The 27895-nt window shown below is 36.2% G+C and overlaps 4 protein-coding genes across 6 annotated transcripts; 3 read left to right on the top strand and 1 right to left on the bottom strand.

The window, feature by feature from the left end:
- Positions 1 to 207: 207 nt before the first annotated feature.
- On the top strand, positions 208 to 4636 carry LOC147389494 (uncharacterized). Of its 2 annotated transcripts, none has more exons than XM_086417912.1 (3): positions 208 to 658; positions 1558 to 3227; positions 4101 to 4636. In XM_086417912.1, the coding sequence occupies exons 2-3, from the start codon at positions 1562 to 1564 to the stop codon at positions 4466 to 4468; spliced, it is 2034 nt and encodes a 677-aa protein (XP_086274038.1). In that variant the 5' UTR covers positions 208 to 658; positions 1558 to 1561; the 3' UTR covers positions 4469 to 4636. The 2 variants fall into 2 exon arrangements, with proteins under 2 accessions (XP_086274038.1, XP_086274039.1); XM_086417913.1 differs by lacking the exon at positions 208 to 658 and having other exon boundaries at positions 1830 to 1968; positions 2054 to 3227.
- Positions 4637 to 10565: 5929 nt separating this feature from the next.
- Positions 10566 to 15113, top strand: CYP706A4 (cytochrome P450, family 706, subfamily A, polypeptide 4). Its single transcript, XM_086418468.1, has 2 exons — positions 10566 to 11613; positions 14272 to 15113. Exons 1-2 carry the CDS (start codon positions 10636 to 10638, stop codon positions 14893 to 14895), a joined length of 1602 nt encoding a protein of 533 aa, XP_086274594.1. The 5' UTR covers positions 10566 to 10635; the 3' UTR covers positions 14896 to 15113.
- Positions 15114 to 16407: 1294 nt separating this feature from the next.
- Positions 16408 to 21458, top strand: LPA2 (low psii accumulation2). Its single transcript, XM_086417747.1, has 2 exons — positions 16408 to 16887; positions 21187 to 21458. The coding sequence occupies exons 1-2, from the start codon at positions 16440 to 16442 to the stop codon at positions 21324 to 21326; spliced, it is 588 nt and encodes a 195-aa protein (XP_086273873.1). The 5' UTR covers positions 16408 to 16439; the 3' UTR covers positions 21327 to 21458.
- Positions 21459 to 22299: 841 nt separating this feature from the next.
- Positions 22300 to 26843, bottom strand: LOC147389497 (amine oxidase [copper-containing] gamma 2-like). 2 transcript variants are annotated; one of them, XM_086417748.1, is made up of 5 exons: positions 25368 to 26842; positions 25183 to 25296; positions 22929 to 23378; positions 22713 to 22810; positions 22300 to 22622 (listed from the first exon to the last, which is right to left on the bottom strand). In XM_086417748.1, the coding sequence occupies exons 1-5, from the start codon at positions 26694 to 26696 to the stop codon at positions 22412 to 22414; spliced, it is 2202 nt and encodes a 733-aa protein (XP_086273874.1). In that variant the 5' UTR covers positions 26697 to 26842; the 3' UTR covers positions 22300 to 22411. The 2 variants fall into 2 exon arrangements, with proteins under 2 accessions (XP_086273874.1, XP_086273875.1); XM_086417749.1 differs by lacking the exon at positions 22300 to 22622 and having other exon boundaries at positions 22709 to 22810; positions 25368 to 26843.
- Between the last annotated feature and the right edge of the window lie 1052 nt (positions 26844 to 27895).

The raw sequence follows: 27895 nt of genomic DNA on the forward strand, positions 1-27895 counted from the left end.
TTACGTATTTTTTATATTGAAAGATTCAAACTCAAAAGATAAATTTATTTAATACAACACAATAGTGGAATCCACTCTCTTTATATCTCATAAAACTATAATTTAAAATTAAAATATTATTTTATGTAGTATAAAAATTAAAATAAAAGAGTTGGATATATATAATCTCATTTTATTATTTTTCTTATTCTCCTCCCTTTAATTTTATATTATCTTTTCTCTCCTCCCCTCTCTCTTCACTTTTTAATCACATTGTAGTGTGCCTAGGGTTACGCATTTTCGTTGGAATTGAGATGATCGAAGTATTGTTGAAGTCTAGAAGTAGTTGTTGTCCTTACGCGGCAAACGCTCCTTTCTTTCATTTCGCGTGGACGTGTCCAGTGACCAGTGTCCAGCGCAAGTTGGCACTGTACACTCACACGCATCGCACGTGAAACGAAAGACGATTTCCACGCCAACTACTCGGTAGATAACCTCGCGAGTACCACTAATTTATCGCCGTGGTTTTTGATTTCCTCGTTCCCCTCTCATCGCCTCCATCCCCGATTCGGACCACTCTCTTGCTCGTCTCTCTCTCTCCACTGTCCGCACCTACTCTCAATCCTACAAAGAAGAAACGAGAGATCACCACAATCAAACCAGATCTCTCTTGAACCAGGTAGATTTCTCAGTCTCTCATCCAAATCTCAACTTTCAAATTTTTTTCTAGGGTTTAGCCAAAAACACTAATGAGCTCACATCGAAGCTTTTCAAGTTCACTAATGAAAGCTTTCAACTTGTTTCTCTGCTACTATTTGTTACAGATTTGTACAATCTTTCCGATTTACTGAGAATTAGTTTCTCAAAAGTGTTTTTTTTTTTCACTCAATTGTGATTGAGGAATGTGGATTTATGAGTTTCGAATTGTTTGAAGAATTTGGAGGGAAGATTCATGGAAAAAATTGCAACTTTTCATATTTGAAGATATATAAATGTGACTTATGTACACTTTAATGCTTGTTGTGCTTTAAGTAGTAGAGACAATTTTAAAAAGGAAAAAAAAATTAAAGCTTGTGACATTTGAATTTTACTTCGATATATATAGAGTGAGTCGTTGGTCATGTTTAGAATGGATGGAAGATATGAATCACAGTTTAATTAGCCTCTTTTGTTTGCATGAGTGGAATTAGAAAGAAGAAATTGAGCTCATTGAAGAGGTGTTTGGAAATTTTCTTGGATACGTACTTGACTTTACCGATTGACATTAGTTTGCATCTTTGAATTCTCTTAGAAAGGTTTTATAAAAAGACAATTTAATTCCTTTTATCCTGGCCGATATAGGAATGTCTTGTATGTAACATTTCTTTTTATTCGAAGTTTTTCTTATCTTCTTTAGGGTTTTTATTTTTTTGTGGATATCTGTGTTTTGGGTTTTAATTCAAAGTTTATATTATTTAAGGTCTTGATTGTCAAGGGTAACATGTATTGAAGTGTTCAGTGTCTTTCTGTTATAGAGGATTGTAGATATTGGGTTGGTAGCAAAACTGTGAATTGTGTGAAATTTGCTATTTATTGCAGGACAATGGTCAGAGGAAAAGATGCATGTTGGGAGCATTGTGTTTTGGTTGATGCAACAAGACAGAAAGTTAGGTGTAATTATTGTCAGCGAGAATTTAGTGGTGGTGTTTACCGGATGAAATTTCATTTGGCACAAATCAAGAATAAAGACATAGTTCCTTGTACTAAGGTCCCGAATCAAGTAAGGGACTTGATACAAAGCATATTAAGTGCTCCCAAGAAACAGAAGACTCCTAAGAAACCAAAGGTAGATCGAGCAGCCAATGGTCCACAAAACAGCTCTTCGGGCAGTGATGGTTTTCAACCCAATCCAGGTTCCAGTGGGCAACATGGCAGCACGTGCCCCTCTTTGTTATTTCCACGTCCTTCAACAAGTGCACAGCCGACAGTTGATGATGCTCAAAAGCAAAAGTATGACGATGCTGATAAAAAGATTGCTTTATTTTTCTTCCATAACTCTATTCCTTTTAGTTCTTCTAAGTCCATCTATTATCAGGCAATGGTGGATGCTGTAGCAGAGTGTGGTGTAGGCTATAAAGCCCCAAGTTATGAAAATATGAGATCTGCTCTCTTGGAAAAGGTGAAAGGAGAAATCAACGATAATTACAAGAAATTTAAAGATGATTGGAATGAAACGGGTTGTACGATCTTGTCGGATTGTTGGTCAGATGGTAGGACCAAATCACTTGTCGTATTTTCTGTTACTAGTCCGAAAGGGACATTGTTTCTTAGATCGGTGGATGTATCATCTCATGCTGATGATGCTCATTACTTGTTCGAGTTGCTTGAGTCGGTTGTTTTGGAGGTTGGTTTGGAAAATGTTGTTCAAGTAATTACAGACAGTGCGGCTAGTTATGTTTATGCCGGAAGTCTCCTCATGTCCAAATATACTTCATTGTTTTGGTCTCCATGTGCTTCATACTGCATCGATAAGATGTTGGAGGATATTAGTAAGCAAGAATGGGTGAGCGAAGTCATGGAGAATGCAAGGGCCATCACACATTACATATATAACCATGCGTGGGTTCTTAATATGATGAGGAAATTTACTGGTGGAAGAGAATTAATTCGACCAAAAATCACTAGATTCGTGACGAATTTCTTGTCATTGAGGTCAATTGTGATTCAGGAGGACAATTTGAAGCATATGTTCTCCCATTCAGAATGGCTGTCATCTGTTTATAGTAGACGATCTGATGCCCAAGCCATTAAGGCATTGTTGCACTTAGACAAGTTTTGGAAATTGGCACATGAAGCTGTGAGTGTGTCGGAGCCTCTTGTTAAAGTCTTGAGGACTGTAGATGGGGACATGCCTACCATGGGCTATATCTATGAAGGCATCGAAAGGGCAAAAATTCAAATCAAGTCATATTACAAAGGAATTGAAGCGAAATATATGCCAATGTGGGATATAATTGACCGAAGATGGAATATGCAGCTACACTCGCCATTGCACGCAGCTGCAGCTTTCCTTAATCCTTCTATTTTCTATAATCCCCATTTTAAGATTGATTTGAAGATGAGGAATGGGTTTCAGGAAGCCATGATGAAGATGATCACCGAAGATAAAGATAAGATTGAACTCACTAAGGAACATCCCATGTATATAAATGCACAAGGTGCTCTTGGTAGTGAGTTTGCAATCTTGGGAAGGACATTGAACGCCCCAGGTATATTTCACACGATCCATTGATTTCTCAAGTTTTATTAGTCTTTATAGCATCTGACTTTTCAAAATTTTGGAGGAACCCTCCTCATAACGTGTTTAATTCACGCCTTTACTTTTTTGTTAATATTTGGAATACCTCCTTAAAAACAACACATGTAATCTTAAGGAGAGGGTTCTGCCGAAATCTTGAAGCGGGATGGGTGCTTCAAAGTTTTTTCCTTCTTTATTGGGTTACAACTTGTATATCTTATGAGAGGAATACTCACTTCAATGTGGAGGGATGGGAAGTAACCATTCTCTCTGCCATTCACATGACACGTACAACGGGTTTGTCCCCATAAATCAATGATTCCATCTATGATGTCTACGTCACGTAATCTCTGATTGTCTTGTCCTATCTACAACTATAGTAGCATTATATTCAATAGGTGGATTGATGGCTTCTTCCCATTATCCATTGCTGACTTAATTTTTTTAGAGAGCCACTATTGGAACCCCCACTTTTACTTATTACACCCCAATTAAAAATAAAGAAAATAAGTGAATGATTGACAATACGTAAAAGTTGGGGTGCCAATAGAAACTCTCTTTCTTCTCTTTCCTTTTTCTAGATTTCTATTTTTTGGGTTTAGGATTTTATACGAGCCTAATCATACGTGTAAACAACTACTGAAATTGTTTGAACGAGTGTTCTAATGTTTTGTAATGGTTTGAAGAGTGTGTTGTAATCTTTAATTAGGGGGTGATAAATAATTTAAGAAATTAGGGTGTAATAAGTAAAAGTTGGTGTGCCAATATTAGCTCTCTTCTTTTACTTAAGCCGTATTTCTTATATTCTCTGTATCTTACCTAACTTGTTGTCGTGCATACTTAGGTGACTGGTGGGCAGGGTATGGTTATGAAGTCCCTACATTGCAGAGAGCTGCAATAAGGATACTGAGCCAACCTTGTAGTTCTCACTGGTGCAGATGGAATTGGAGCACCTTTGAGAACATACATACTAAGAAGCGCAATAGAATGGAGCAAGAAAAATTTAATGATTTGGTTTTCGTGCATTGCAATCTCCGATTACAAGCTTTCAGTCAAAATAGGGATGGGAAATGTAAGCCGGTTATTTTTGATGAAATCGATGTTAGTTCCGAATGGCCTACGGAGTCAGAATCCTCGTCCCTTCTTTTGGATGATTCATGGTTAGACAATCTACCATTTGAATGCAGAGGTAGTCCTTCAGCTTATGATTAAATTAGCTAATATTGAAATTCACTCACAAAGAAAAATTACATGCTTTTGTACAATTATTGTACTCTTGAGCTTGATTATTACTTAAATGTCAATATCATGGGATTTCCGAAATTGATTTTCGAGTCCCTTATTGCACTCAGGATAAATAAGATTGGCAATTTCACTATAGCGAGAAGAATCCCTATGTATGCTTACTAGGATAAGTTTTGCCACTGTAGTATAATTAATCGTGTAGAAGTCTTTCATTTTACATATCTAGTTGTTATCCATGTTGTTTACTAAATGAATTATTATATAATGAAACACATTGTGGGAATGCAATTTCTTTTATATATTATCTTCAGTAAACGATTTTCCAACCGTTAAGTTGAACTATCTTTATTTCATTTTGAGTGGTATAATTTTTGAGTCGTGATTAAATGACGCTCTAAATTGTACGTAATTGATGTTGCAACTGCATAGAATCATAGATCTTTTTCTTTGGGATACACACAAAAAAGATATATGGTTCTATGCACTTGCCACGTCAACCATGTCATTTTATCATTAGTCATAATTTTTTGTTTCTAATTAGAAGATATTGTGGCGCAAAGTTGATTAGCCTATACGATACAAAACCTAATGTACTATACTAATAATAAATTAATAAACTTGTCCAACTAAAAATATAAATTAAATCTTGTTAAATCCGTGCTAGTTTGCAAGGAAAAGCACCCAAATCACAAATGCTGTCAATATTGATAGAAAACATTGGTTATAAGGGTCTAATATACTCCATTTCTTTCCAAGACCTTTGTGAACTTAGAATGGTGTTTTTGTTGGACATTGAGATGTGGCGGTGGATAGAGAACCGTAGATTTCTTTATTTGTATCTCGAGAAAAGAAATATGTGGTTATTTGTGCACTGTCACGTCAGTTTAGTGTTGAACACAATGTTGAACAATACAGTAAATGACATTTTTTGTTTTTTGTTTTTTTGAGTTGTGATTTCTACACCTCTCTAACACAAGCCCCCTAACGTGGCATGAACTAGAATCATAATTTTTTCTTAGGATACACAACAGTACATATTATAAATTTTTTCTTCGGGATACACAAGGAAAAAGATCTGCGGTTCTGTGTACATGCCACATCATCACCATGTCAGTTTGAATATAAGATACTTCAGACAAATCGTGTGGGAGTGACTTTTAAATTGACTTCAATTCACACTTTGTTAATGTGGAGGTGGCGCACAATCATATATGTTTTGCACGTGTATCTTGATGAAAAGAATCCAAGATTCGTACAAACTTCCACGTTAGCAAAAGTATAAATTGAGGTTAATCTTGAGGCCACCCCAGCATTATTCAATTCAGATAGGCTTTCCTCATCCACGGCTGGAGCGAGTAAGGCACACACAAGGCGACAAGGATAGAATATCTGCAATGTCTATGGCATCTCTTCTTGAACGCAGACACCCGCATATTGGTTTACTTTTATTATACAATAAAAAATGCATTTAATGTTTTTTATTATAATCTACAAGACTAGTCAGTTTCAATTTTTATAAGTAAGCTTACATCATTTTATTTTTTTATTATATAAAAATAAAAAAATTGTGTGGGACCAACGTTAGAATAAAGAGTAAACTATGGTTGTGAGACATCAAATAAAACATTGGACTTTCCAAGGATGACTCCCAACTATAGAGACCTTGTGATGGTCTTCAAATTTATCTGATATGAATCTCCAGGAAATAGAAATATAATATAAAAAATATTTTTATAATCAAGAGATTGGTGATGAGAGAATGGATGGTTTGGATCTTTTCCCTTCACTCTTATTGGATCTAAGTGGGACCGGGTCTACCTCACTTATAGAATATAATTTACAGGAAACTTTAAAATGGACTCATGTATCATTAAAATTTTTATTGACTTGATCATTAGAGAACAATCAAATGATTCACAAAGATAAAGATGGTCACTAAAATCATTTATCAAACCAAGTTTAGAGAGGCACGTAAAACCTTGACATGATTTGATACCCACACTAATATTTTAATCGCACCTTGATTGGTGGATATGCAATCCATTCTCCTAAAAGAAAAGCCATGTTATTGCAATCACACAATGTATCCCTTATCCAAATATTGAGATTGGTGGATTAGGGTTTTTTTATTATTATTTATTATTTATTATTTTATTTCATTATGTTTATTATCAAGGAAAATAAAACTCTAATTTAGTTAAACACATTTATGTTTTTTTTTTTTTGTGATAACTAGGTATCCCTATAAATAGCGGATTTGACCCATATCTATGCTTTGCCCAATCAATAGATCATGGTCTTATTTAAAAACTAGTCCGGAGGCACGTGCAATACATGTACATTACATGCATCAAGTGATGGTGCACACTCGCGAGTGGGGCCCATGAGGAATTAATGCTCATATTGAGTATTGAACTCACAATCTACAGGCATTAACCTCTTATCGGTCTAAAATTACCTTTAAGCCAATCCCTCGAGGTTAACACATTTATGTTTTGGATGACTAAAACCATATGAGAACAGTGTTATTCTTATAACCAAGCATACTCTATTGGCATATCCAGACGAAAAGAAGATTTCCTTCTTTTTATGTCAACGAATGCTTAAGATTCCCATCCGATTTCCTTCTATTTTGTTGGACAACAAAAGCAACCCACGACCTACCATATTTTATGCCGTCCATAATTTTAAATAAATGACTAAGAGTCGTGTTGGAGTGACCTCGAGATTTGTATCTCACATCCCACGTCTTAATGTAAAAGTGTATAGGAATCATATATACTTTTTCACTCGTATCTCGATGAAAAACATCTATGATTTCAATACATTTTCACGTGAGGATGCGCAATGTGAAATAGAATCTTGAGGTGACTTCAGCATTATTCAATGATTAATGATAAATTGACTTGCATAAATTAATGCTCTTGCAAAAATTGATTAATGATTAATGATATATATATATACATTTTTTCTTACTGAACAGCATCGGTATCATCGTTTGCACAAGAAGGCCGACACAAAGAAACAGATCTATGGTTTTGTACACTACCATGTTAAGAAAGTTAGTTTATCGTCATATATATATATATATATATGGGTCGGGTTCCATAGAAACATAAAGCTACTCATAAAGTTACAACGTTATTGTCTTATATGATTAAAGAGATTCGAAATGGACTGATTTTTTGTGAGGATGATCGCTATGGTGAGGGGATCATCCTTGCAAAAAATCATCATATTCCAAAACTTATAACCCCATCAAAAATGATTTACAATAATTGGACGGTCTAAAATTTTTCAACTTGTAACATGAGACTAGAAGTTTCATAATGAGCTGGTTTTTTGTGAGGATGGCAAGGATGATCTCCTCACCATAGAGATCATCCTCACAAAAAATCTGCCCATTCCAAACATTTTTGCCCATATAAGACAAAATACGTTGTAGCTTTATGTGTCTATGGATCCTAATCCTCTATATATATATATATACATTTTTTCTTATTGAGCAGCATCGGTATTACCGTTTGCACAAGAAGGCCTAGTTATTATTCTGTAGGGCCTTGCAAAAACCATGATTAACGTTAGTATAAGAGAACTTTTCTTGCCACACCAATTTTTATTTATAATACATCAATTAAGTGAATTTTCTTTTATCGATTAAGTGAGTTAAATCTATGTTAAGTGAGTTAAATCTGTGTTAGATGTAAGGATATCATGGCTTCAAATCTCGGTTTGATATCACTCATTCATGGATGAGAATGAGTTGTCCCAAAAGAGCATCTTAGCCAAGATAAATTATGTAGCCGCAATATTATACTTTTTATTTAGATAATAAGTATTTAAATTATAGAAACATGATTATCTTGAACAAGAAAATACAAAACTCTAATTGACTTGGCCAAATTTTACTGATTCAGGCAAGATTTTCAGAATATTATTTGAGAAATTTCGATTGTCAAATGAGACAAAATATGAGACGATTCACATTGCAAATCTGCATAATTCAGGAACAATACTGGCGAGTCATCTTAGTCACTTCATGGCATTTTTAATCCTCATTTCTCTCCATGATATTATGTATTATTACACCAACTTTTATTTATAATACAACATGGATTCAACATCTACAATTTTTGTCGAAATTAGAACTATCATGATGATGATAGGTGCAAATGCTCTAGGAGTACTTGTATTAAGATTCTCTAATGTTCAAGTTAGGTTTTCAGTGTGTTAAGAGTCATACGAATGGAAAATCATATACCTTTATAGTGTTTTATTTTTCATATAAAATATTACATCTGAATCATATATCTATATATATATATATATATATATTATATATATATATATTGTGATTGGCACCTTGATTACACACTAATTATACATGATTCGACAAATATGCATCGTACATGGGTTCAAGGAGTCGGAGTATTCCATGGAGGAGCAAATTCTACATTGTGATCCGAGTTTTCTACATTACAATAGGTCCTAACTTTGACTCCGTGATTCACTAGACGAAGTCTTGTGGACTTGATCTCAGATAAAGGACTTAGGGGTTGATGATTGGGGTCGTGTAATGTTGATGGAGGATTGTGTTGAAAATTTATCCAATTTGAACTTAACGTATTTAACAATCGTGTCAAAACCTTAGACCTGAACCCAAATGATTTATCAAATAGTTAACATGACACAATTTATGTAACCCCCTTTGATAAAATAGGTTGAGTTATAACATGCTTAAGTTATTCATAAACTTTTAAACAAGATCAAGTTGAATTTTAGGGGTGTCAAAATAATTATTCCTTGCTTAACCTATGTTTCTTGGTTTGAATAGGATATATGTAGTTCAGTTTGTACACGAGTCAATATCACGTTAACGATGCTATATTAAAAGGGACAAAATGGGTTGACATCATCCATCGATTAAAATGGATCCATCTAAACATGATTAGACTCAATTGAAATCCACTAACGTCTAATCATTTTCGAATCCATGTTCATGTATTAAGAATTGTCACTGTCAGTCCAGTTTCACACGAATCTTCAAGTGACAATCATTTAAAAAAATAAAAAATAAAAACTACCTTACACCAATTGTTGGTGTGTATGAATTAAATTTGCATCTAGTTATGTGGACATTCTTTATTCTCCCACCCAATCCTCAGTGTTGATTTCTCGACCACTAAAATTAACTAATGGAAGAAGATAAAGAAAGGAGCCGAGTCATTGGTACCCAGAGTTCATCAATTCGTCTGTGAAGGAAAAGAATAAAAAAAATTAATAATAAATTTAATTCCACTTACAAACTCCCTCACGTGACTGTACAGAATCATAAATTTTTTCCTCAAAATACTTAATTGCACATCTTTATAAAAATATACAATTGTATATCCCGAGAAAAAATCTATGATTCTATGCACAACCACGTGTGAAGAGTTTGTCAAAGAGAGAGTAAGAAAATCATGACTCTAAAAAGAAAAAAATGAGTTGTGATTATCTGACTACCCCACATGACACACTAAATCAATTCTCCAAACGTGACAAGTTTGACAACCATAGATATGTATGGCTCAAGAATCATAATTCGTTGGGATACATTTTTTATGAGAAAATATAGTTTTGTATTTCAAGATGTACAGATCTATGATTTTCGAACTTGTCACGACAAAGAGAGTTGATTGAATTTGTCACATGAGATGAGAAGATTATCACAATTCAAAAAATATATTATTATCGTTACGAGTAATGATTTTTTGACTCTCCTATGAGCCATAATCTCCTAACGTGGTGTGTGTTAGATCGATAAGTCTTTACACCTCGGGATACACACTGCACATATTTATGAGGACGTTCATACATGTATCCCAGAGTCATAAAATCCATGATTGTAGGACATGACAAGTGGAGTCTGGTTATGATGGCTAATCACACAAGATTTTATTGCCACACCACCTTTTGCTAAGAGCACACCGATATCCGCAAATTCTTAGATTATTCACCATCAAATGTTGGTGTGACAATAGAATTTTATTATTATTATTATTATTGTTATAATATAAAACCACCTCAGTTTCCTCGCCAAAACCTCCATTAAAACTCAGAGATTAATTTGCAGATCTATCTCTTCCCTCCAAATGACAACCACAGATTTCATTCAAAATCTCAAAAATTCTCTCTCTGATTTGTGGTCATGGTGGTGGGAAGGAACCGATGAGAACGACAAATTCGCTCGAACTACACTCACTCTCTCAATTCTAACACTCTTGATCATCTGGTACGGATGGACGATCAAGATCTCAAAGAAAAACAAATTTCGATTGCCTCCAGGTCCACGTGGTCTCCCCTTAGTAGGAAACCTTCCATTTCTCGATCCACAGCTCCACACCTACTTCGCCGACTTGGCTCGGACTTACGGACCGATCCTAAAACTCCAACTTGGAAAGCAGATCGGAATCGTTATTAGCTCACCATCTTTAGCCAAACAGGTTCTCAAAGAACACGACACCACCTTCGCCAATCGCGACGTCCCGGCCGTCGCAGCTCTTCTGGCTTACGGTGGGTCAGATATCGTTTGGACACAGTACGGATCCGAGTGGCGAATGTTGAGAAAGGTTTGTGTTCGTGAGATGCTGAGCAATTCGTCTCTCGATGCTGTATACTCTCTTCGCCAGCGAGAAGTCCGGCGGATGGTCGGATATTTGTACGGTAAGATCGGATCCCCGGTTAATGTTGGAGAACAGTTGTTTTTGACGATACTGAACGTGATTACGAGTATGTTGTGGGGTGGAACGTTGAAGGGGGACGAACGGGTTAGCCTTGGATCGGATTTTCGGGAAGTAATTGGGGAGATTACTAAATTATTGGGTAAACCGAATGTTTCGGATTTTTATCCGGGTTTGGCCCGGTTTGATTTGCAAGGGTTGCAGAAGCAGATGAAGGGGTTGAAATTGAGATTTGATCAGATATTTGATTTGATTATCGAGAAAAGATTGAGAATGGACGGTGAGGATGGTGAAAATGGGAAAGATTTTCTTCAGTTAATGTTGAAGCTTAAGGACGAAGGAGATGCTAAGATGCCTTTTACTATGATACACGTTAAGGCTCTACTAATGGTATGATACTAAAATACCTTCTTTTAGATTTAAAAAAAAAGAAAAAAGAAAATGCTGGAATGACACAGGACGTTTACTGTGATTCTCACAAGTCTGATGTCGGTTGTGCACATAACCATAGATGTGTTTCCTCCTGATATGAGTAAAAACCATCTACAGTTATGTATGCATGTCCATGTCACAATTGTGAGAATCACATTTTTTTTTTTTGATAAGTAGCAATATATTCATATGAAAAATAATAATACTAGGCCAATCGAGGTGACCAACCTAACAGCCGAACGGTTTAAGTGAGGGATTATACGCTTATTTACAGTGTCATACCTCAAAAATCTATAAATTAGTGCGTCCTCCCTGTCGATTTAAAATCGAAACATAGAAATAGAGAGTGATTCTCACTCTCGACAGAAGTAAACCCTCCTCTCTCACAAAATCCTCTCATTCGCTCGAGCTCTCTAGCTGCAACTAAATCCTTCTCAACCCTCTCTCTCTCTCTCTTTCGCTCTTGCCTAAAACCCTCTCTCTTGATCTCGCTCTTGCATTCTCTCTCGCACGAAACACGAACTACTAACCTCGCTGCTGCAACTTCATCAATGAAACACGAACTCTTGCAACATCTCTCGTCTCTCTCGTTAAACCCTCTGGACCCTCTCTCACTCTCTCTCGCTCTTGCTACAACTATCTAAAGAAAAGAACGGTTGAGTTCTCCCATGACATACCAGATGCTCATGTTACTTCTTATAGATGTTTCGAGTGTACAAATTTATAGAAAATCAAATCTTGATATTTTTCCTAAACTTGCTTGAGAGAGGTGAGAATCACTCTATTTTTTTGTTTCGATTTTAAATCGACAAGGAGGAGACACTAATATATAGATTTTTGAGGATGTAGCTATAAATAAGCGTATAATCCTTCACTTAAACCGTTCGGCTGTTGTTTAATCTCGACCGCCCATTTGATTGTTATCTTACGCACGAAAAATGTTTGTCATCCGTTTGGCCGCCGAACGCCTCCCATATATATATATATATATATGAGTAGCGTTCAATGGCCAACAGTTTGGCAAACATTTTGGCAAACACATTTTTCAAAACATGGGTTAGAGGTCTTGGAATGGGCTGATTTTTGGTGAGGATGATCTCTATGGTGAGGAGATCATCATCACCAAAAATCAGCCCATTCCAAAACTTCTAACCTCATCAAAAATGGTTTACAAAAAATGGACGGTTCACGATTTTTCAACTTGTAAAATGGGGCTAGAAGTTTTGGAATGAGCTGATTTTTGGTGAGGATGATCTCCTCACCGTAGAGATCATCCTCACCAAAAATCAGCCCATTCCAAGACCTCTAACACATGTTTTGAAAAAGTGTTTGCCAAAATGTTTGCCAAACTGTTGGCCACGGATAGGGACCCTATATATATATATATATATGGTCCCGTTCAGCAACAAACATTTTGGCAAAACATTTTTCAAACACATGGGTTAGAGGTTTTGGAATGGGCTGATTTTTGGTGAGGATGATCTCTACGGTGAGGAAATCAGCTAATTCCAAAACTTTTAGCCCCAGTTTACAAGTTGAAAAATCGTGGATCGTCCATTTTTTATAAACCATTTTTGATGGGGTTAGAAGTTTTGGAATGGGCTGATTTTTGGTGATGATGATCTCCTCACCGTAGAGATCATCTTCACCAAAAATCAGCCCATTCCAAAACCTCTAACCCATGTTTTAAAAAATGTTTTGCCAAAATGTTTGTTGCTGAACATTTCCCATATATATATGGGAAATGTTCAGCAACAAACATTTTGGCAAAACATTTTTTAAAACATGGGTTAGAGGTTTTGGAATGGGCTGATTTTGGGTGAGAATGATCTCTACGGTGAATGGGTCATCTTCACCAAAAATCAGCTCATTTTGAAATTTCTAACCCTAGTTTACCAGTTGAAGAATTGTGGATCGTCTAATTTTTGTAAATCACTTTGATGGCGTTAGAAGTTTTAGAATAGGCTGATATTTGGTGAGGATGATCTCCTCATCATAGAGATCATCCTCACAAAAAATCAGCTCATTCCAAAGCTTCTAACCCATATTTTGAAAAATGTTTGGCACAAAACTTGGCAAACTTTAGGGTTACTGAACCGCCCCCATATATATATAGGTCAGTTAAACACATAAAGCTGCTCATAAAGTTACAACGTGTTTTGTCTTATATGGGAAAAAAAGTTAGGAATGAGCTGATTTTTTTTAGGGGATCATCCTTACAAAAAATCAGCTCATTTCAAAATTTCTTACCCCATCAAAAGTGGATTACCAAAAATGGAGGGTCTAGAATTCTTCAACTTATAAATATAGGGTTAGAAGTTTCAGAATGAGCTGAATTTTGTTGAGGATGATTTCCTCACCATAGATATTATCCTCACAAAAAATCAACTCATTCCTAACTTTTTTACTAAATGGACTATTAAGAGAAACCTTAGAACTTAGGAACTAATTAGAAGAAAAAAAAACTCCTTTCACTAGGGTCCTTTTAAGTTATTTTCCCTATTTTTTTTATATGATAGATTTAAGGTGATTTTTGGTGTATGAGTCCACGAAAGATGCATCAAAACATAGAAAATATCACACTAACACAATGTACTTCAAATTCCATGTGAACAGGATATGGTGGTGGGTGGGACCGACACAACATCGAACACAGTAGAATGGGCCATGGCTGAGTTGATGAACAAACCAGAAACAATGAGAGAAGCTCAAGAAGAATTGGAGAGAGTGGTGGGTAGAGATAAAATGGTAGAAGAATCCCACCTTCCCAAACTTAACTACTTACATACAGTAATGAAGGAAGTGCTACGGTTACACCCGGCCCTCCCACTCATGGTCCCCCATTGTCCCAGCGCTTCATGCACTGTGGGTGGTTACATGGTCCCTAAAGGTGCTAGGGTCTTCGTTAATGTGTGGACCATACATAGAGACCCTTCAATTTGGGTCGATCCGTTGGAGTTCAACCCGGAAAGATTTTTGAATGGCAAATGGGATTACAGTGGTAATGACTTCAACTACTTTCCTTTTGGGTCGGGTCGGAGGATATGTGCGGGTATACCAATGGCCGAGAGGATGTTTATGTATGAACTTGCGACGTTGTTGCATTCTTTCGAGTGGGAATTGCCAGAGGGAGCGAAGAAGCTTGATCTCACGGAGAAGTTTGGGATTGTGTTACAGAAAGCGACACCGCTTGTTGCGGTACCTACCGCAAGGTTGTCTGACCCGGCACTTTATGGGTAGATTATTTGAGAAAATCTGTATGTGATATTGTTACTGTACTTGGTTAATTGTTATTTTAACATTTTGTTCTATAAGAGAATCAGGTTTGCCTGGATTAGTTTCAGGTTGATTTGGTTCTAGGTTACCAGACCAATGTCATACCATATACATGTGTTCCGCCAATTATCTTATTGATTTGGATTTGGAGATTATGAAGGATTGAAATCGGATCTTATACACGGGAGCAGATCCTCTAGAGCACTTTTTTAAATTCTTGCTTCGACACCTCAACTCTTTCGGATTCATGGCCTAGATCAGATTAAAAAAAAAATTCAAATATTCAAAAAATAAATTGAAGGCTTTGAAAATGAACTGCCAAATCTAAAGGAAGTGATTTTTTACTTTCATGACGTGACGCTCTTTCAACCATTTATGCATGGTGCAGGCAAAAGGTGTCACAGAGGATTCATTCTCCTTATATACAATTTAGCCTATAACTGTGATTTATTCCTATTGTAGGTGTGGAATTCATGCATAGGATCCCATTATTCTTTTAAAGTCGCAATCCAGAACGGTGTCCTGTTCCTAAAACAACATTAGGTGTCTACGTGGCACATTTTTGTTGGAATTTAAACACGTTGGACTGCATGCGCGGCTTGCTTAAGGGCCCTAGGTGACCTAGCCAAAAATGGGCACTTTTCTACCAAAAACATGCCAAATATTGCTTAATAATTTATAGGATATCCCTCTACAATGGTTGTGGGAGATAAAATTTTAATTCTTACTATTTGAAGAGCACTTGTACTAAAAACAAGCCAAATATTTAATAATTCATCTTGATGTGTCAGTGGGAATTTTAGGGTGGGAATACTACCACACCATAATAATAATAAGAATTCACTCCCTAAATTATTTTATTATAAAAACCCATCCTAAAATTTCCATATAAAAACCCATCCTAAAATTTCCACTTGGCACATCATGATGGATGATTATGCCAATTTGAATTCTCTTCTCCGGCCTTCTTCTAAAGAGTCTATCCCATAATTACATTTAATGGCACAAATATTTCTCTCCTAGGTGGAATGCTTCCTTACCCGTGCCCATAGCTATGGGAGATCGTGTAGTCTTGTTCATCGTCATCGTAATTGTGTTCAATGAGTGAGAATTTATGTGATGATATTACTCCCATCATTAAAAACTTATGAATAAATCTCGTAAGTGATGTTATAAAATCGCATCAGAAGCCTCAGATGAGTTTTTCAATATGTTTGAGTCATCTTGTTCAACAATTAAAAAAATAAATTGTGATTTTAAATCTCATCTGATACATTTGACTTGTCTACCTGTCTCGTTGGTGGACAATACCGAGACGTATGGGACAAGTTGTCCCGATGTTGGACAAGATTTTTAAAACATGTTCTTTAGTCCAATTTCAGTGTGAATTTCTAAAAAAAAATTAATGGGGTTTATTTATATTTTTATGGTGTGGTAATATCACAGCCCTTAATCTTTAATATATAAAGTAGCCACATTTACCAACCACTAAAACTATAACTGAAAAAATGGCGCTAGCCATCCAATCTCCATGTTTCATGAAGAAACAACTCTTTCTCTATCACTCTTCTTGTCTTCTCAACCTCTCCAACAAAACCAGACTAATTGTGAGGGCAGTAGATTCAACCCCATCAGAAGAACCAAAACCTGTTAATGGAGGAACCCAAGAGGACTCATCCGCATTGACCACCCAACCCAAGAAATCCAACATCAGAACCGGTGTTGGGTTCGGCTCATCTTCTTCATCAGCTCAAACCAAAGACAAGAAGAATACGAAGAGAAGTAGAGAACGGGCATCGATAATTCGTCGATCCCCAATACAGAAACCAAATTTTGTGTCTCAACAAGGAGAAACCCAATCCAAGGAGCAGGGCAGGAACGAGAGTGCTTTTCTTCTCACCTGGTTGGGTCTCGGTTGTCTTATCCTCGTCGAGGGTCTTGTTCTTTCCGCATCAGGTATCGCTTTAAGGCCCCCTCTCATTTTTTAATTCTGATTTTGGGGTTTTGAATTTTATGTGAATTGGCTTGGAAAATTAATTAGGGATTACAGAGTACATTGGTTCTACTGTTTGTTTGAATGTTAATTTTTCTATGAACTTGATTTGCACTCATTAAAAGATGGGATCTTTCCCCAAATATAAATGAAATTACATTAAAAGGGTGTACCTGTTGGAAGGAGTCAGACTTTGAAGGAACCCTCGTTGTTACAAGACACGTGGCATTTTAAATTTATTTCACACTTCTATATTTCCACCAAAATTTGAAATACCTAATAGAAATGCCACGTGTAATCCAACGGAAAGGGTTCCTTCAAAATTTTGAAGCGGGCATAAAATTTGAAATACCTCCTTAGAAATGCTACATGTAATCCAATGGAGAGGCTTCCTTCAAAGTTTTGAAGCGGGCAGCCCACTTCAAAGTTTTTTCCTGTTGGAAGAGGTGACAAAGGCAATTAGATAGTTAGTTAGGTAATTAGTTAGTTTATGTGCATGTGCGTGCGTGTGTGTTGGAAGAGGGTGAAGGTGGGTTCCACGGGTTTTGAACCCAGGTCTGGTATCAACATTCATGAACCTTACCAACTTTGCTAAGTTGGCACCTTCCACAAAAGGCAATTAGTTATTGCATAGCATAAACTTTGGGCATTAAGGGTGATAAGAAAGGAAACAAGGATCATGGACATTTAAGATAGTGATGAAGCATTTGAATGTGAGCTACCTGAGGCTATCATCATCATCAAAGCGTTATTCCAAAATTTTGGGTTTTGTTGAATTAATCATTTTCTTTCTCTTCCATTCAATTCTGTATAATAAATGAATAGAGGATAAAGATTCATGGTAGGAGGTGGCAAAGTTTTTACGCCATCCGCCAACCTTAGCCTCCTCCTTCATTGGGGCTTGTTTCCGACAATGTATTGTAAAGAAACACCACACAGACAGAGTTAGTGTGCTACTGGGGGTAAAATCTTAAAATTTCCTTCCCATGATTGCGCTAAAATCTAAGAAATTGTTTCCATATTTTATAAATGGAAATTGAGGTTAATGTGAATGAGTATATGGGGTACAAGCCATTGCTTGGCATACTTTAAACTTGGAGAATTAAGTAGACCCGTGTAGTAGGCACCTTCAAAGGTATATGATAGTGGTGCTCAATCAAGGTATGCAAACATAATAGTTCCTGGTGATAACCATATCATGTATTTGATGTGGTGTAATTTAAATGACTATTATTATTCAACGTATCGATAAAGGGACAGAACTTGACATAGCCAACAGGATGGTATGAGTTGTACAACACTTTGGAAAAGTTTACAATAGTGTTTGGTATTTAAAGATATGAAAGCGAATTACACCCGATCATGTTTATGCTTGGACAAATGTATGTTATGTAGTGAAGTATTACCATTTTTTATAACAACTTTGACTATAAAGACTTTTTTAATTAATTCGATTAATTTTTTGATGCATGTAAATACATACATTTACTTTTTCACAAGGACAGAGCTCTAGAATGTTAATTGTAGAATAATTTATAAAATTTGGAATCGCATACTAGTTGATTAGGTGAATCTCTTGGGTGCATCAAGATGTTTTTCTTGTGATGTGGGGCTCATAGGCGGAAATGAAGATGGATTTTTGGTGGGTCATTTTTGCTTCAGTTCTCCTCAAAAATTGTGTTGATAACTTCCAATACATATTTTGTCAGCAGTTTATGGGCCGTGGGAGGAAGTATATGAATGACTTTTGGAATGAGCTGGGTATGACATTCAACCCTCGAAGCATCCATAGTTTGTGAGAAAAGACTTTGATGTAATATTATTCTCGTTTGAGAAGAAAAGGAGTAGAGGTCTTTTGGAGTTTGTAGAAATTTCCTTGTTAATCTTCCACCGCATGTGGCTAAACTCAATTTGTCTAACAACAAAGAGGATCCAATTCTCACTCATTTGGGACAGGTTTCCTATATCATCTGGGTTGGAGGATAGCTACCAAAACTATATTCAAGAAGCTCTTCTTATTCTGTGTTTGGGCACAAGCTTATCCTTCTTATGTGAATGAGAAAGATACCTCCTTTTTATATGAAATTATCTGCTTGAAGGATCTGCAGTTTGTGCAGTTTGAAGGATCTTCTTTTTTTATTACATGGAGTTGGAGGTTTATAAAGAGAAGTTGAAGGTTTGGAACAAAAAAATAAATTGGCATTGTGAATAAGGCAGGACTTTCTAATGAAATAAATTATTGACAAAAATAAAAGTGGAAAATGGGGTGGAAAAGATAGCCAACTGTAAATGTAAATCTAGAATCAGATGATTAAAACTAGGAGACAAAACTATTTGGTGTTTTTCATTTATATGCAGTTGTAAGAAAGAAAATTAATTGCATTAGCAAAACCATAGAGAGCAAGATGGTGGGAAAGGAGCAAGAAGTTAGACAAAGAAACAAAGGTTAAAATGGCCACCCTTGCAAATGATGATGATTCTAGGAAAAAAGGAGCCATCTCAATAAGTTGGCAGTTGCAGCTGAAAAATAGCAATCTCTTGGCCATTACATTCTAATTCCATCTTTCAGAATATAAGCAAATATTATTTGAAATGTTTCATTAGAAGAGTGCCCCAGAAAATTTCATACCAATAAAGGAAAACATCGAAACTGTTGAAACTAACGCCATATCTGTTTCTCACCTTGGGTACTGAAGGACATTAGGAACATCAATGGGATCTACAACTCTGAAAGCTTGGGAAGTTGGATGTGTATCTCCATTTATGGTTAGAGACCATGCATGAGTTAGGGGTATTAGTGCGATTTTAGTTATTATTTAATTACAATCTTATCATCGAAGCCTTATCCACAGAATTTGGGGAATCACATTCCTCCATTCTGTCTAAAGCCGTGTCTTTTTTTATTCCAAATATGCTTGTATCTGTTTTAACTACATAAATCCACGTTCTTTTGGTCTTCCTCTTACTCTTTAGAACCTTCAACTTGCACATTCCTTCTAACAAGGATTGTAAAGATTGTTCTTTGCGAGTAACCAAACCATTTCACTTGACTTTATCTTAGAATCTTCAACTTGCACATTCTTTCTAACTGGGGCTACAATCAGCCTTCTCTGTGTGACCAAACCATCCCAATCTCTAATCACATTCTTTTGGATCTTTTCCTCTCACTCTTTTAAAATCTTCAACTTGCACATTCCTTCTAACTTGAGCTATTATCAGCCTTCTTGGCATGTAACCAAGCCATTTCGATCATCAATCACGTTCTTTTGGGTCTTCCTCTCGCTTTTTTAGATTCTTTAACTTGCACATTCCTTCAAACTAGAGCTGTAATCAGCCTTTTTCTCTTGACCAAACCATCTCAATCAACTTTATCTTAGTTTATCACCTATTGAATTTCTCCCACATTTTCACGGACGAGTCTATTTCCAATTTTTCTGTTGTAGGAAAATTACCTTTAGACCACTATCACAATGCAACAAAAAAATTGCATTTCCTCTAAACATGGTTTTGGGACACTGTGATTTTGTTTCCTTCCAAATATTGAACACATGTTCAACTCTCTCTCTTTAGGGATACTACCTATTTCGATTAAGAGTTAAAAGAATCAACTTGGTTCCTCTGTATTTACTTTCATGTATTTCTAACACCAAATTAAGAAGTGAAGTATAAAGGACACAGTAAAAATATCCAAAGGCTTCCGTAAATCTATAAGGTTAACTCATTCTTCTTTCTTCCATAGTTCCTTTGTTATATACAAAAGTGGTACAGCTCTAAGAGTCTTGGCATTTTACACAGTTTAATCAATAACTTTCTGGATGTGGTTCAGTCAATCAGACAGTTTATCGTTACTGCTGACAGGACATATTATCTAATTCTTTCAAAGATGGTCTTATAATTCCTAAAAGAAAAAGTGTGCAACCTATCTTTGGAGTACTCACCATTGTAGGAACTTCTGTACCTTTTTCATATCTACGGGAGCTGTTGGTGGCCACTCTTTCATAATGCAATTAGCATCATCTTCATTGGCTACTGAAGTTGGTGGGAAGGGATGTGGCAAAAGACTTGTAGTTGATTAGTGAGCACCTCACAACCTCCACTTAGAAATCATTTGGGGCGACGTCACTTTTTTGTGTTAAGGAGACACTGGATTGTGATGATAGCAAACTGACACAAAGTGCTCTTCTTTTTAAATCAGAAATGTGTGATTTTTTGTTTTCAAGTAAAAAAACATGAACTTTTTTTCATTTTTTGAACTTGTACAGGTTTCTTGCCCGAAGAGTGGGATAAGTTCTTCGTGAAATATTTGTATCCATCCTTCACACCGACAGTCTTCTTGTTCGTGGCTGGCACAGTTATATATGGAGTGTCGAAGTACCTGCAGAGCGAGAAAAAGAGTAGCTAAAAAAACATTCACAATGATTTAACTTAAACCTTCGAAATGTAAGATTCCAAAGCCTAGTGTCCATGATAGGACAAATATGGATTTTGTTCATATTTTCGTTATATATATTCACTCATCTGAAGTTTAAATCCACTGCTATCCACTACTGATTTGCCATTACATATATGTTGTTATGATCCTTAGGTGAAGACTTCCACTCCATTAACATCTAGGTATTTATGGAGCATTGGTTTGGGTCTTAACATTTGGTATCAGAGCCAACCCATGTCTAGTGTTCAAGTCATGGGAGGTGATTGTGGAGAGCTAAAAAAAAAGTAAAGAAGGAACTCTTCTATAGTATGGGATATGGTAGGGGTTCTAAAAAAAATTGAGGGAAAAAGAGGACTCCTCTTTAGTATGGGATATGGAAGGGGTCAGCCATAGTAGGCCCCCGTGATTAGTCTAGGAAGGGGTGACTTATGAAAAAAGAGAAAGGGGTACCTGGTACTTAGAAAAAAGGGCCGGGGGGGGGGGGGGGGGGGGGCGCTCACCATAAAGTGGGCCAATGAGGGCGTCAGCCTTGAAGCATTGGGGTATGTCACTATCCTTAGACCTCGGTATTTTTGGAGCATTGGTTTGGGTCTTAACACATGTTTATTTGTTTATCTCAAAAAAGAAGCTTAACTGCTATAATTTGATGAGTTTTGGCATAAATGGCACTAAATTGAACAGATTTAGCCATAATAAACTTAAGGATAACCCAATCAAATAATAGACCGTAAGTGGATCGGTTTGAAAATAAATGAGATGCTAGTAGTAGAATGTAATTCTCGTCAGACTTGAACCTAACTAAAATAACCCAACTAAAATAGCTTTTGCTGAAGTAAGTGGAGCTTAGGTTAGGTGTTTGATCGGTTTGAAAATAATGACAGCAAAATGACCTAATAATGTCTTCTTTTTACAAGAAATTTCCTCAAGATATTGGGCAAGGCTATGATGATGAACCCATTTTATTTATACGGCCATTAATGAAGACGTGTGTTCCAGCAGAGTTTGTATGTAAACAAATATATACACGTGTACATGACGTTAAAATTAAAAGTCTATCAAACCGAAGCATCGGCTCTGCAAATCGGTAGGTCACTCTCAACGTTGGGTGGTGTTCGGAGAATGGGATTGCTCTCGAAGAAATTGACTGGCTTTAGATCGAAGCTGGACGATACAGTCGGCATGATGGGAAAATCTTCCTGGCAAGGTACATGGTGGAATCCCAATGTGTACCACATAACTATGTCTTTATTCTCAATAGGTCTGTTCCTGCAAATTAAAATCCCATTTGTACAAAATTAAGAAAACCATTTGGTTATTCAAAATGAAGGGAGCTTTACCAAATGCACATCGTCTTACTTCTCAGACCACACCGCAAGGGTGTCTTCTCCATGGCTTTGGTACACAAACTGCCCACCAGCCCATTGTTCGCTCCGATTATATGGAGTCACCCATATCTGTTACAAACATAAGTAAAATCATGGTTTAATGTTCCATACATCGAACTTAAAATATCTAACGTTTCAAATTGTCGTAAGAGAGATTTTAAACCTTAACAAGTGAATTATAGTTTACCTGATTGTTTGTGAATGCCCCTCGCATTTGAGGAGGGTCTTGGTGATCTAGTAAGCTAGCGGCTGTACCACCCGGAACAACTTTATACCCGACCGGGTTCCCAACTCTAGTCTCTTTGGATGGATTAATTACATGGAATTCTGAGGGATCATAGAGCTTGAGTTTGATTTGTGCATCCTTTTCAGTCTTGGCAACATGTCGATTAGCTTTCAAGTAACTCTTCCTGGGTGATTCTCCAGGGGCGGTGTCTTGTCTCACCAGATTCACCTTCACGAAGGAGTTGTCGGATCCGTCAACATCCATGTCTAGATAAAATGTGACATAGTGGTCATGGATGACTCCGATCACATTCTCGGACAAGAGGGTGCCGTGTAGATCCTCTTGTACCGGCACCTGCTTCATGTTTTCGTAAGGGGTACCTTTTACCATTAGAATCCCACTCAGCCCAACCTATGATCATCACAAAAAAAAAAAAAAAAAAATTTAGTACAAAATCTAGGCAGATTATGAACATTTAAGTTCGAGAACTTATATTACCATATGAGGTCCTTAGAATAATATTAAATGATAAAATAAAATGTCAACCTAATCATTGAAGTTTTCAATCATGCATAAATCCTTTTATGTTCGAACATGCCACCTACTAGTGGGCAACCTAAGAAAAAGACTACTTGTGGGCTTAAAAAGAAAAAGTATAACAGAATGAAAACAACCAAAAGAGGACCACCACGTATCAACTGGTTAGATTCTATAACACCTAAGTATTTTTTTATGTATTGGTTAGATTCTTGTTAGATTCATAGAAATCCAACTTGTAAAAGGTGGACTACTCGGTAATGGCACACATTCTAATGTCCCACTTGGCATTTATTGGGTTCTAAAACGACTAAATATTCAATCACCTAGGAACCCACTATTCCTTGCCAAAGGACTATAGTAAAGGGCCTAACTTACGCCTCTATCAGCTATACAAGGTGAAAGGTCCTATTTGATATACCTTGAAGGCCCACTCAAAGGCCCTTACAATGTCCTATATACCACAAGTGCATCGCTCTAAAATGGCCCTCTCAAGAGGCCCAGCTCTACGTTGGCGTTGGCGGTTGGACTACTTTGTTGTCAGTATCGACCCTTATTAACAATTCAGAACATAGCAAAAACTTGATACGTGAAAAATTCGAGTTCTATTCAATTTTGGATATCAAAAATTTGATTTAAAATTCAGTAACAAATTCAATAAACAAAAAATATACGGCATATACTTTATTTGTATATTATTCGTCTCATTTCAAAATTTTGGTAATATGATAGTAATGTTAACAGTGACGGTGATGTTAATGGTGATGGTGAAGGAAAAGGTTATGATATAGTGATGATGGTAATAATGATGGTGGTGATAATAAGGGCAATGAGATTATTATTCCATTGGTTTATAAAAGAAAATCAAAGTCAATAAATAAATTATTAATTTAAAAAATTAAAGTGGTATCTCAAATAAATATAGAGGGTTATTTCATTATAACTTTTAAAAAATGAAAATGACATCTGACGCCTTAAAAAGGTGGGTTCCTTCAAAATTTTGAAACATGGCCGCTTTAAAATCAAACTTGTTTGACAAGTTACTAGCAATTTTTTTTTTTATCAAGTTAACAAAAAAAAAATCACAAAAGACTTAAAATTTGATTAAATAAAACACGTTTTATTCTTTTTTAACTTAAAATATGTGAATTATTCAAAATAATTCAATAATCTAGAGAACGATATTTTCATTGAAAAATACAAAAAATTAATGATTTTTTTATGAATTAAACGGGAGATTGCGAACACATTATGTGCACACATCTTAATGTGCTACTTTTCTTTTATTGAATATGACCGATGAGACCACTAAATATTCAATCATAACATAATCACCATTATTTCTTCGCACTTGACTCGATTTTTCCGCTTTTCTTAATGTGGGACCCACAATTGTTGAATAAGAGAACTACTATTAAGACCCCCACTTTTACTTATAATAGACACAAATATATATATGTGTGGACAACGGTTAAATTCCAATTTCCAAAGGATTGTGTGTTGTAAGAAAAGTTGGTGGTGGGCCAATAGAATCTTTAATTAATTATGGTTGTAAAAGATTCTCAGAATATTCCCCCTTGTAATTTCCTTTCAATTTTTCCAAATATTCATTTGGATTCTTCAATTAATAACATAAAATAAAATTTAAAAAAGATTCTAAAAGTATTTAGTCACGAACCTTGATCCGGATTAGTCCATCAGTTTGAAACTCCCAATCTACGATATAATCGTAGTTCGCGACAGATGCAGCCATCCTCACCACAAGCGTCACTTTCGGTCTCACCTCTCGAATCTACAAACCACAAAATCCAATAAATCATCCAACATCACCAACATTAAATCTCAGCCATTCGATTCACTTACCTCCATTCCCGTGATTGGACTCTCAGCATGTCTCCACCCAATCTCCCCTCCATAACTCTCGAAAACACAAATCATATTAGATCTAACGAACGGTGTTCCATCAGCAGCCGCAAACACACCATCCATGTAATAAGCGTTACGCGGGCAATCATTTAGCGGTTCGAGCGGCATGGCCTGAAGTCCGAACCCGTATTCGCCCGCATCCATATATGTCTTAAAGTACCAAGCATCAGTGGGGTCCATGTACGGAACAAACAGCTCTGACGTAAGCCCTTTATACATCACACTCCTCATCTTATCAGTTTCCGGGTCACGAACCATGGCCCGAGATATTATAACTCCGGATCTTGGATCCGGTTTTAGGTGAAACTCCCAGTTGGCCCATTTCACCAAATGTCCATCTTCAACCTTAAAACTCGGACCTTTTGGTTGCTCTATCGATATAGGGTTTATAAGTTTCAGTCGTTTGTTCTGCTTAGAGAACCGGTAATCGGTATTAGCAGCTTTGGGAATTGGTATCTCCCGGCCTTGATTTGATATCTCCACGACTTTTTTCGTATCCATATCGAGAAGAACAGTCAACCCTTCGATTGGTCTCATGTAGAAGTTAGCCGTATCTTGCATCGAGTAACACTGGATTTTAATCAACCTTCGTTTCTCTTCTTTCTTCCCGAACCAGCCAGTAGAGATAGGTAAACAAGCGAGATCAGCCAAATTGACTCCACGATCGATGATCGTACGGTTGAAATTCGAATCAGAGAGTGGAGCCCACGTAGCTGATGTCATGTCCTCTATGGTCATCATGGGGTACCCGTGAGTGGAACTGATATCGTGTTGGGTGACCTGGTTTGATCCAAGATCGATGGTTAGCACGTGCGAGTGGCCATTAAGAAGAGCGATTATTGAAGCTTGTCGAGGTAAGAGAGGGTCGCCTTTGTTCCACTTGAGAACGAGAGATTTGTCTGGTTCTTCTAGGACTAGAGAGTGGATTGTGTAGGAAGAGGAGGAAGAGAAGGGTAGGTGTGAAGAGAGGATGGATCGTGCTTTGTTGACTTCTTGGATGGTGAGTGGGTCGAGAGGATGGTGTGGGATTTGGGTTTTGTGGTTGATTGTTGATTTGGGGTTTTTGGGGTTATGGAGAGGATTATTAAATTTGGGTTGGAATCGGTTCTTGGAGGTGCACCATGGAGAGTAGTTGGTGCAGTCAAGGAGCTCTGCTTTCTCTGCAGGTGTGTACGGAAGGTGTACCCATGAGCTTGTGAAGAGGAGGAGAAGAAGAAGAGTGGTTAGAAGAAGGAATAGGTAGCGAAGGAGAGTTCTTGCCTCCATCTCTCTCTCTTAGTAACCGCAGCCCCAAAGGAAGAAAAAACAGAGGATATCAATCACACTGTGAGATTGGATCCTTTAATGGAGGAGTTAGTGATACGCAACTCCACGCCACCATTTTATAACATAGCCCTCACTTTTTGACCCACTGAACCTATGGGATGTTTATCCCATCACTATATATGTGTATGCGGGGCTAAGGCATAAGAAAATAGTCACAGCTATTGGTCTTTTGAAGAAAGTTGGTGGTTTGGACTTTGGATTTGGGCTTTAAAAGGCCATATATGATAAGAATAAGAATAATGTCACACTTTCCTGATGTATACGGAAACGTAAAAATGATTTTCATCGTGATACGAATGAAAAGTATCTTTTAACGTCGTACTATAATGACCTCAATTCACACTTTACTGTTGTGGAGGTATGTACGAAATCCAAAACGCTTTTCATCAAGATACAAGTGTGAATTGAGGTCACTCCAACACGACTTATATAATAAGAACAATGATTTCCTGACACACCCTCTGAAACACACCCTAGAATCATAATTTTTTCTCGAGATACACAATTGCATATATTTATGGGAATGTGCAATTGTGTAGTTAGAGGGAAAAAAAAATCTATAATGGCATCAGAAAATTATGACTCATATGATAAATATTTGGAGCATAATATTAAATTTTGAAATATTTTCATGAAATATATCAAAATATTTTCATTTCCACAAGTCTCGACACAAAATTCAACCGATAGATTCTTTTATATATATTTCGATGAAAATCACTTTTCATTTCACGAAATATTTCAATAAATAATGAATTTCGATCGAAATATCAAATTATAAATATAAAAATACAATGTTTAGATAGAAATATTTCAAGAAATAGTAAAGTTCAATCTAAATTTATTTATATATATATATAATTATTTTAAGAAAGAACTTGTAAATTACACATCATATTTACAAATAAAATATTACACATAATATTAATCAATTGGTATAAATGAATTGTGATTAGTTAGTTATCTTATCAATTTCATCTTAATTTAATGTATGCTAAGCATATTAGTAATTCTAAATAAGCAAGTACACAATTCGCCATGTGTTAATCAGTTGGATACATTAGCAACTTATTCAAAAAAAAAAAAAAAAAATATATATATATATATATATATATATATATATAATAACACATGAAAGT

Source organism: Akebia trifoliata, chromosome 12, assembly GCF_017979445.1.
Source record: "Akebia trifoliata isolate Shusen 1 chromosome 12, ASM1797944v1, whole genome shotgun sequence".
Classification (NCBI taxonomy): domain Eukaryota; kingdom Viridiplantae; phylum Streptophyta; class Magnoliopsida; order Ranunculales; family Lardizabalaceae; genus Akebia; species Akebia trifoliata.

Excerpts from the sequence above, each read along its gene's own strand:
- LOC147389494 (XM_086417912.1), top strand. The coding sequence starts at position 1,562 with ATGGTCAGAGGAAAAGATGCATGTTGGGAGCATTGTGTTTTGGTTGAT. Across the intron at positions 3,228-4,100 it reads AAGGACATTGAACGCCCCAG|GTGACTGGTGGGCAGGGTAT; the intron begins GTATATTTCACA and ends GTGCATACTTAG.
- CYP706A4 (XM_086418468.1), top strand. The coding sequence starts at position 10,636 with ATGACAACCACAGATTTCATTCAAAATCTCAAAAATTCTCTCTCTGAT. Across the intron at positions 11,614-14,271 it reads ACGTTAAGGCTCTACTAATG|GATATGGTGGTGGGTGGGAC; the intron begins GTATGATACTAA and ends CCATGTGAACAG.
- LPA2 (XM_086417747.1), top strand. The coding sequence starts at position 16,440 with ATGGCGCTAGCCATCCAATCTCCATGTTTCATGAAGAAACAACTCTTT. Across the intron at positions 16,888-21,186 it reads TCTTGTTCTTTCCGCATCAG|GTTTCTTGCCCGAAGAGTGG; the intron begins GTATCGCTTTAA and ends GAACTTGTACAG.
- LOC147389497 (XM_086417748.1), bottom strand. The coding sequence starts at position 26,696 with ATGGAGGCAAGAACTCTCCTTCGCTACCTATTCCTTCTTCTAACCACT. Across the intron at positions 23,379-25,182 it reads ATGGACTAATCCGGATCAAG|GTTGGGCTGAGTGGGATTCT; the intron begins GTTCGTGACTAA and ends TGATGATCATAG. Across the intron at positions 22,623-22,712 it reads CTTGCGGTGTGGTCTGAGAA|GAACAGACCTATTGAGAATA; the intron begins GTAAGACGATGT and ends TTTAATTTGCAG.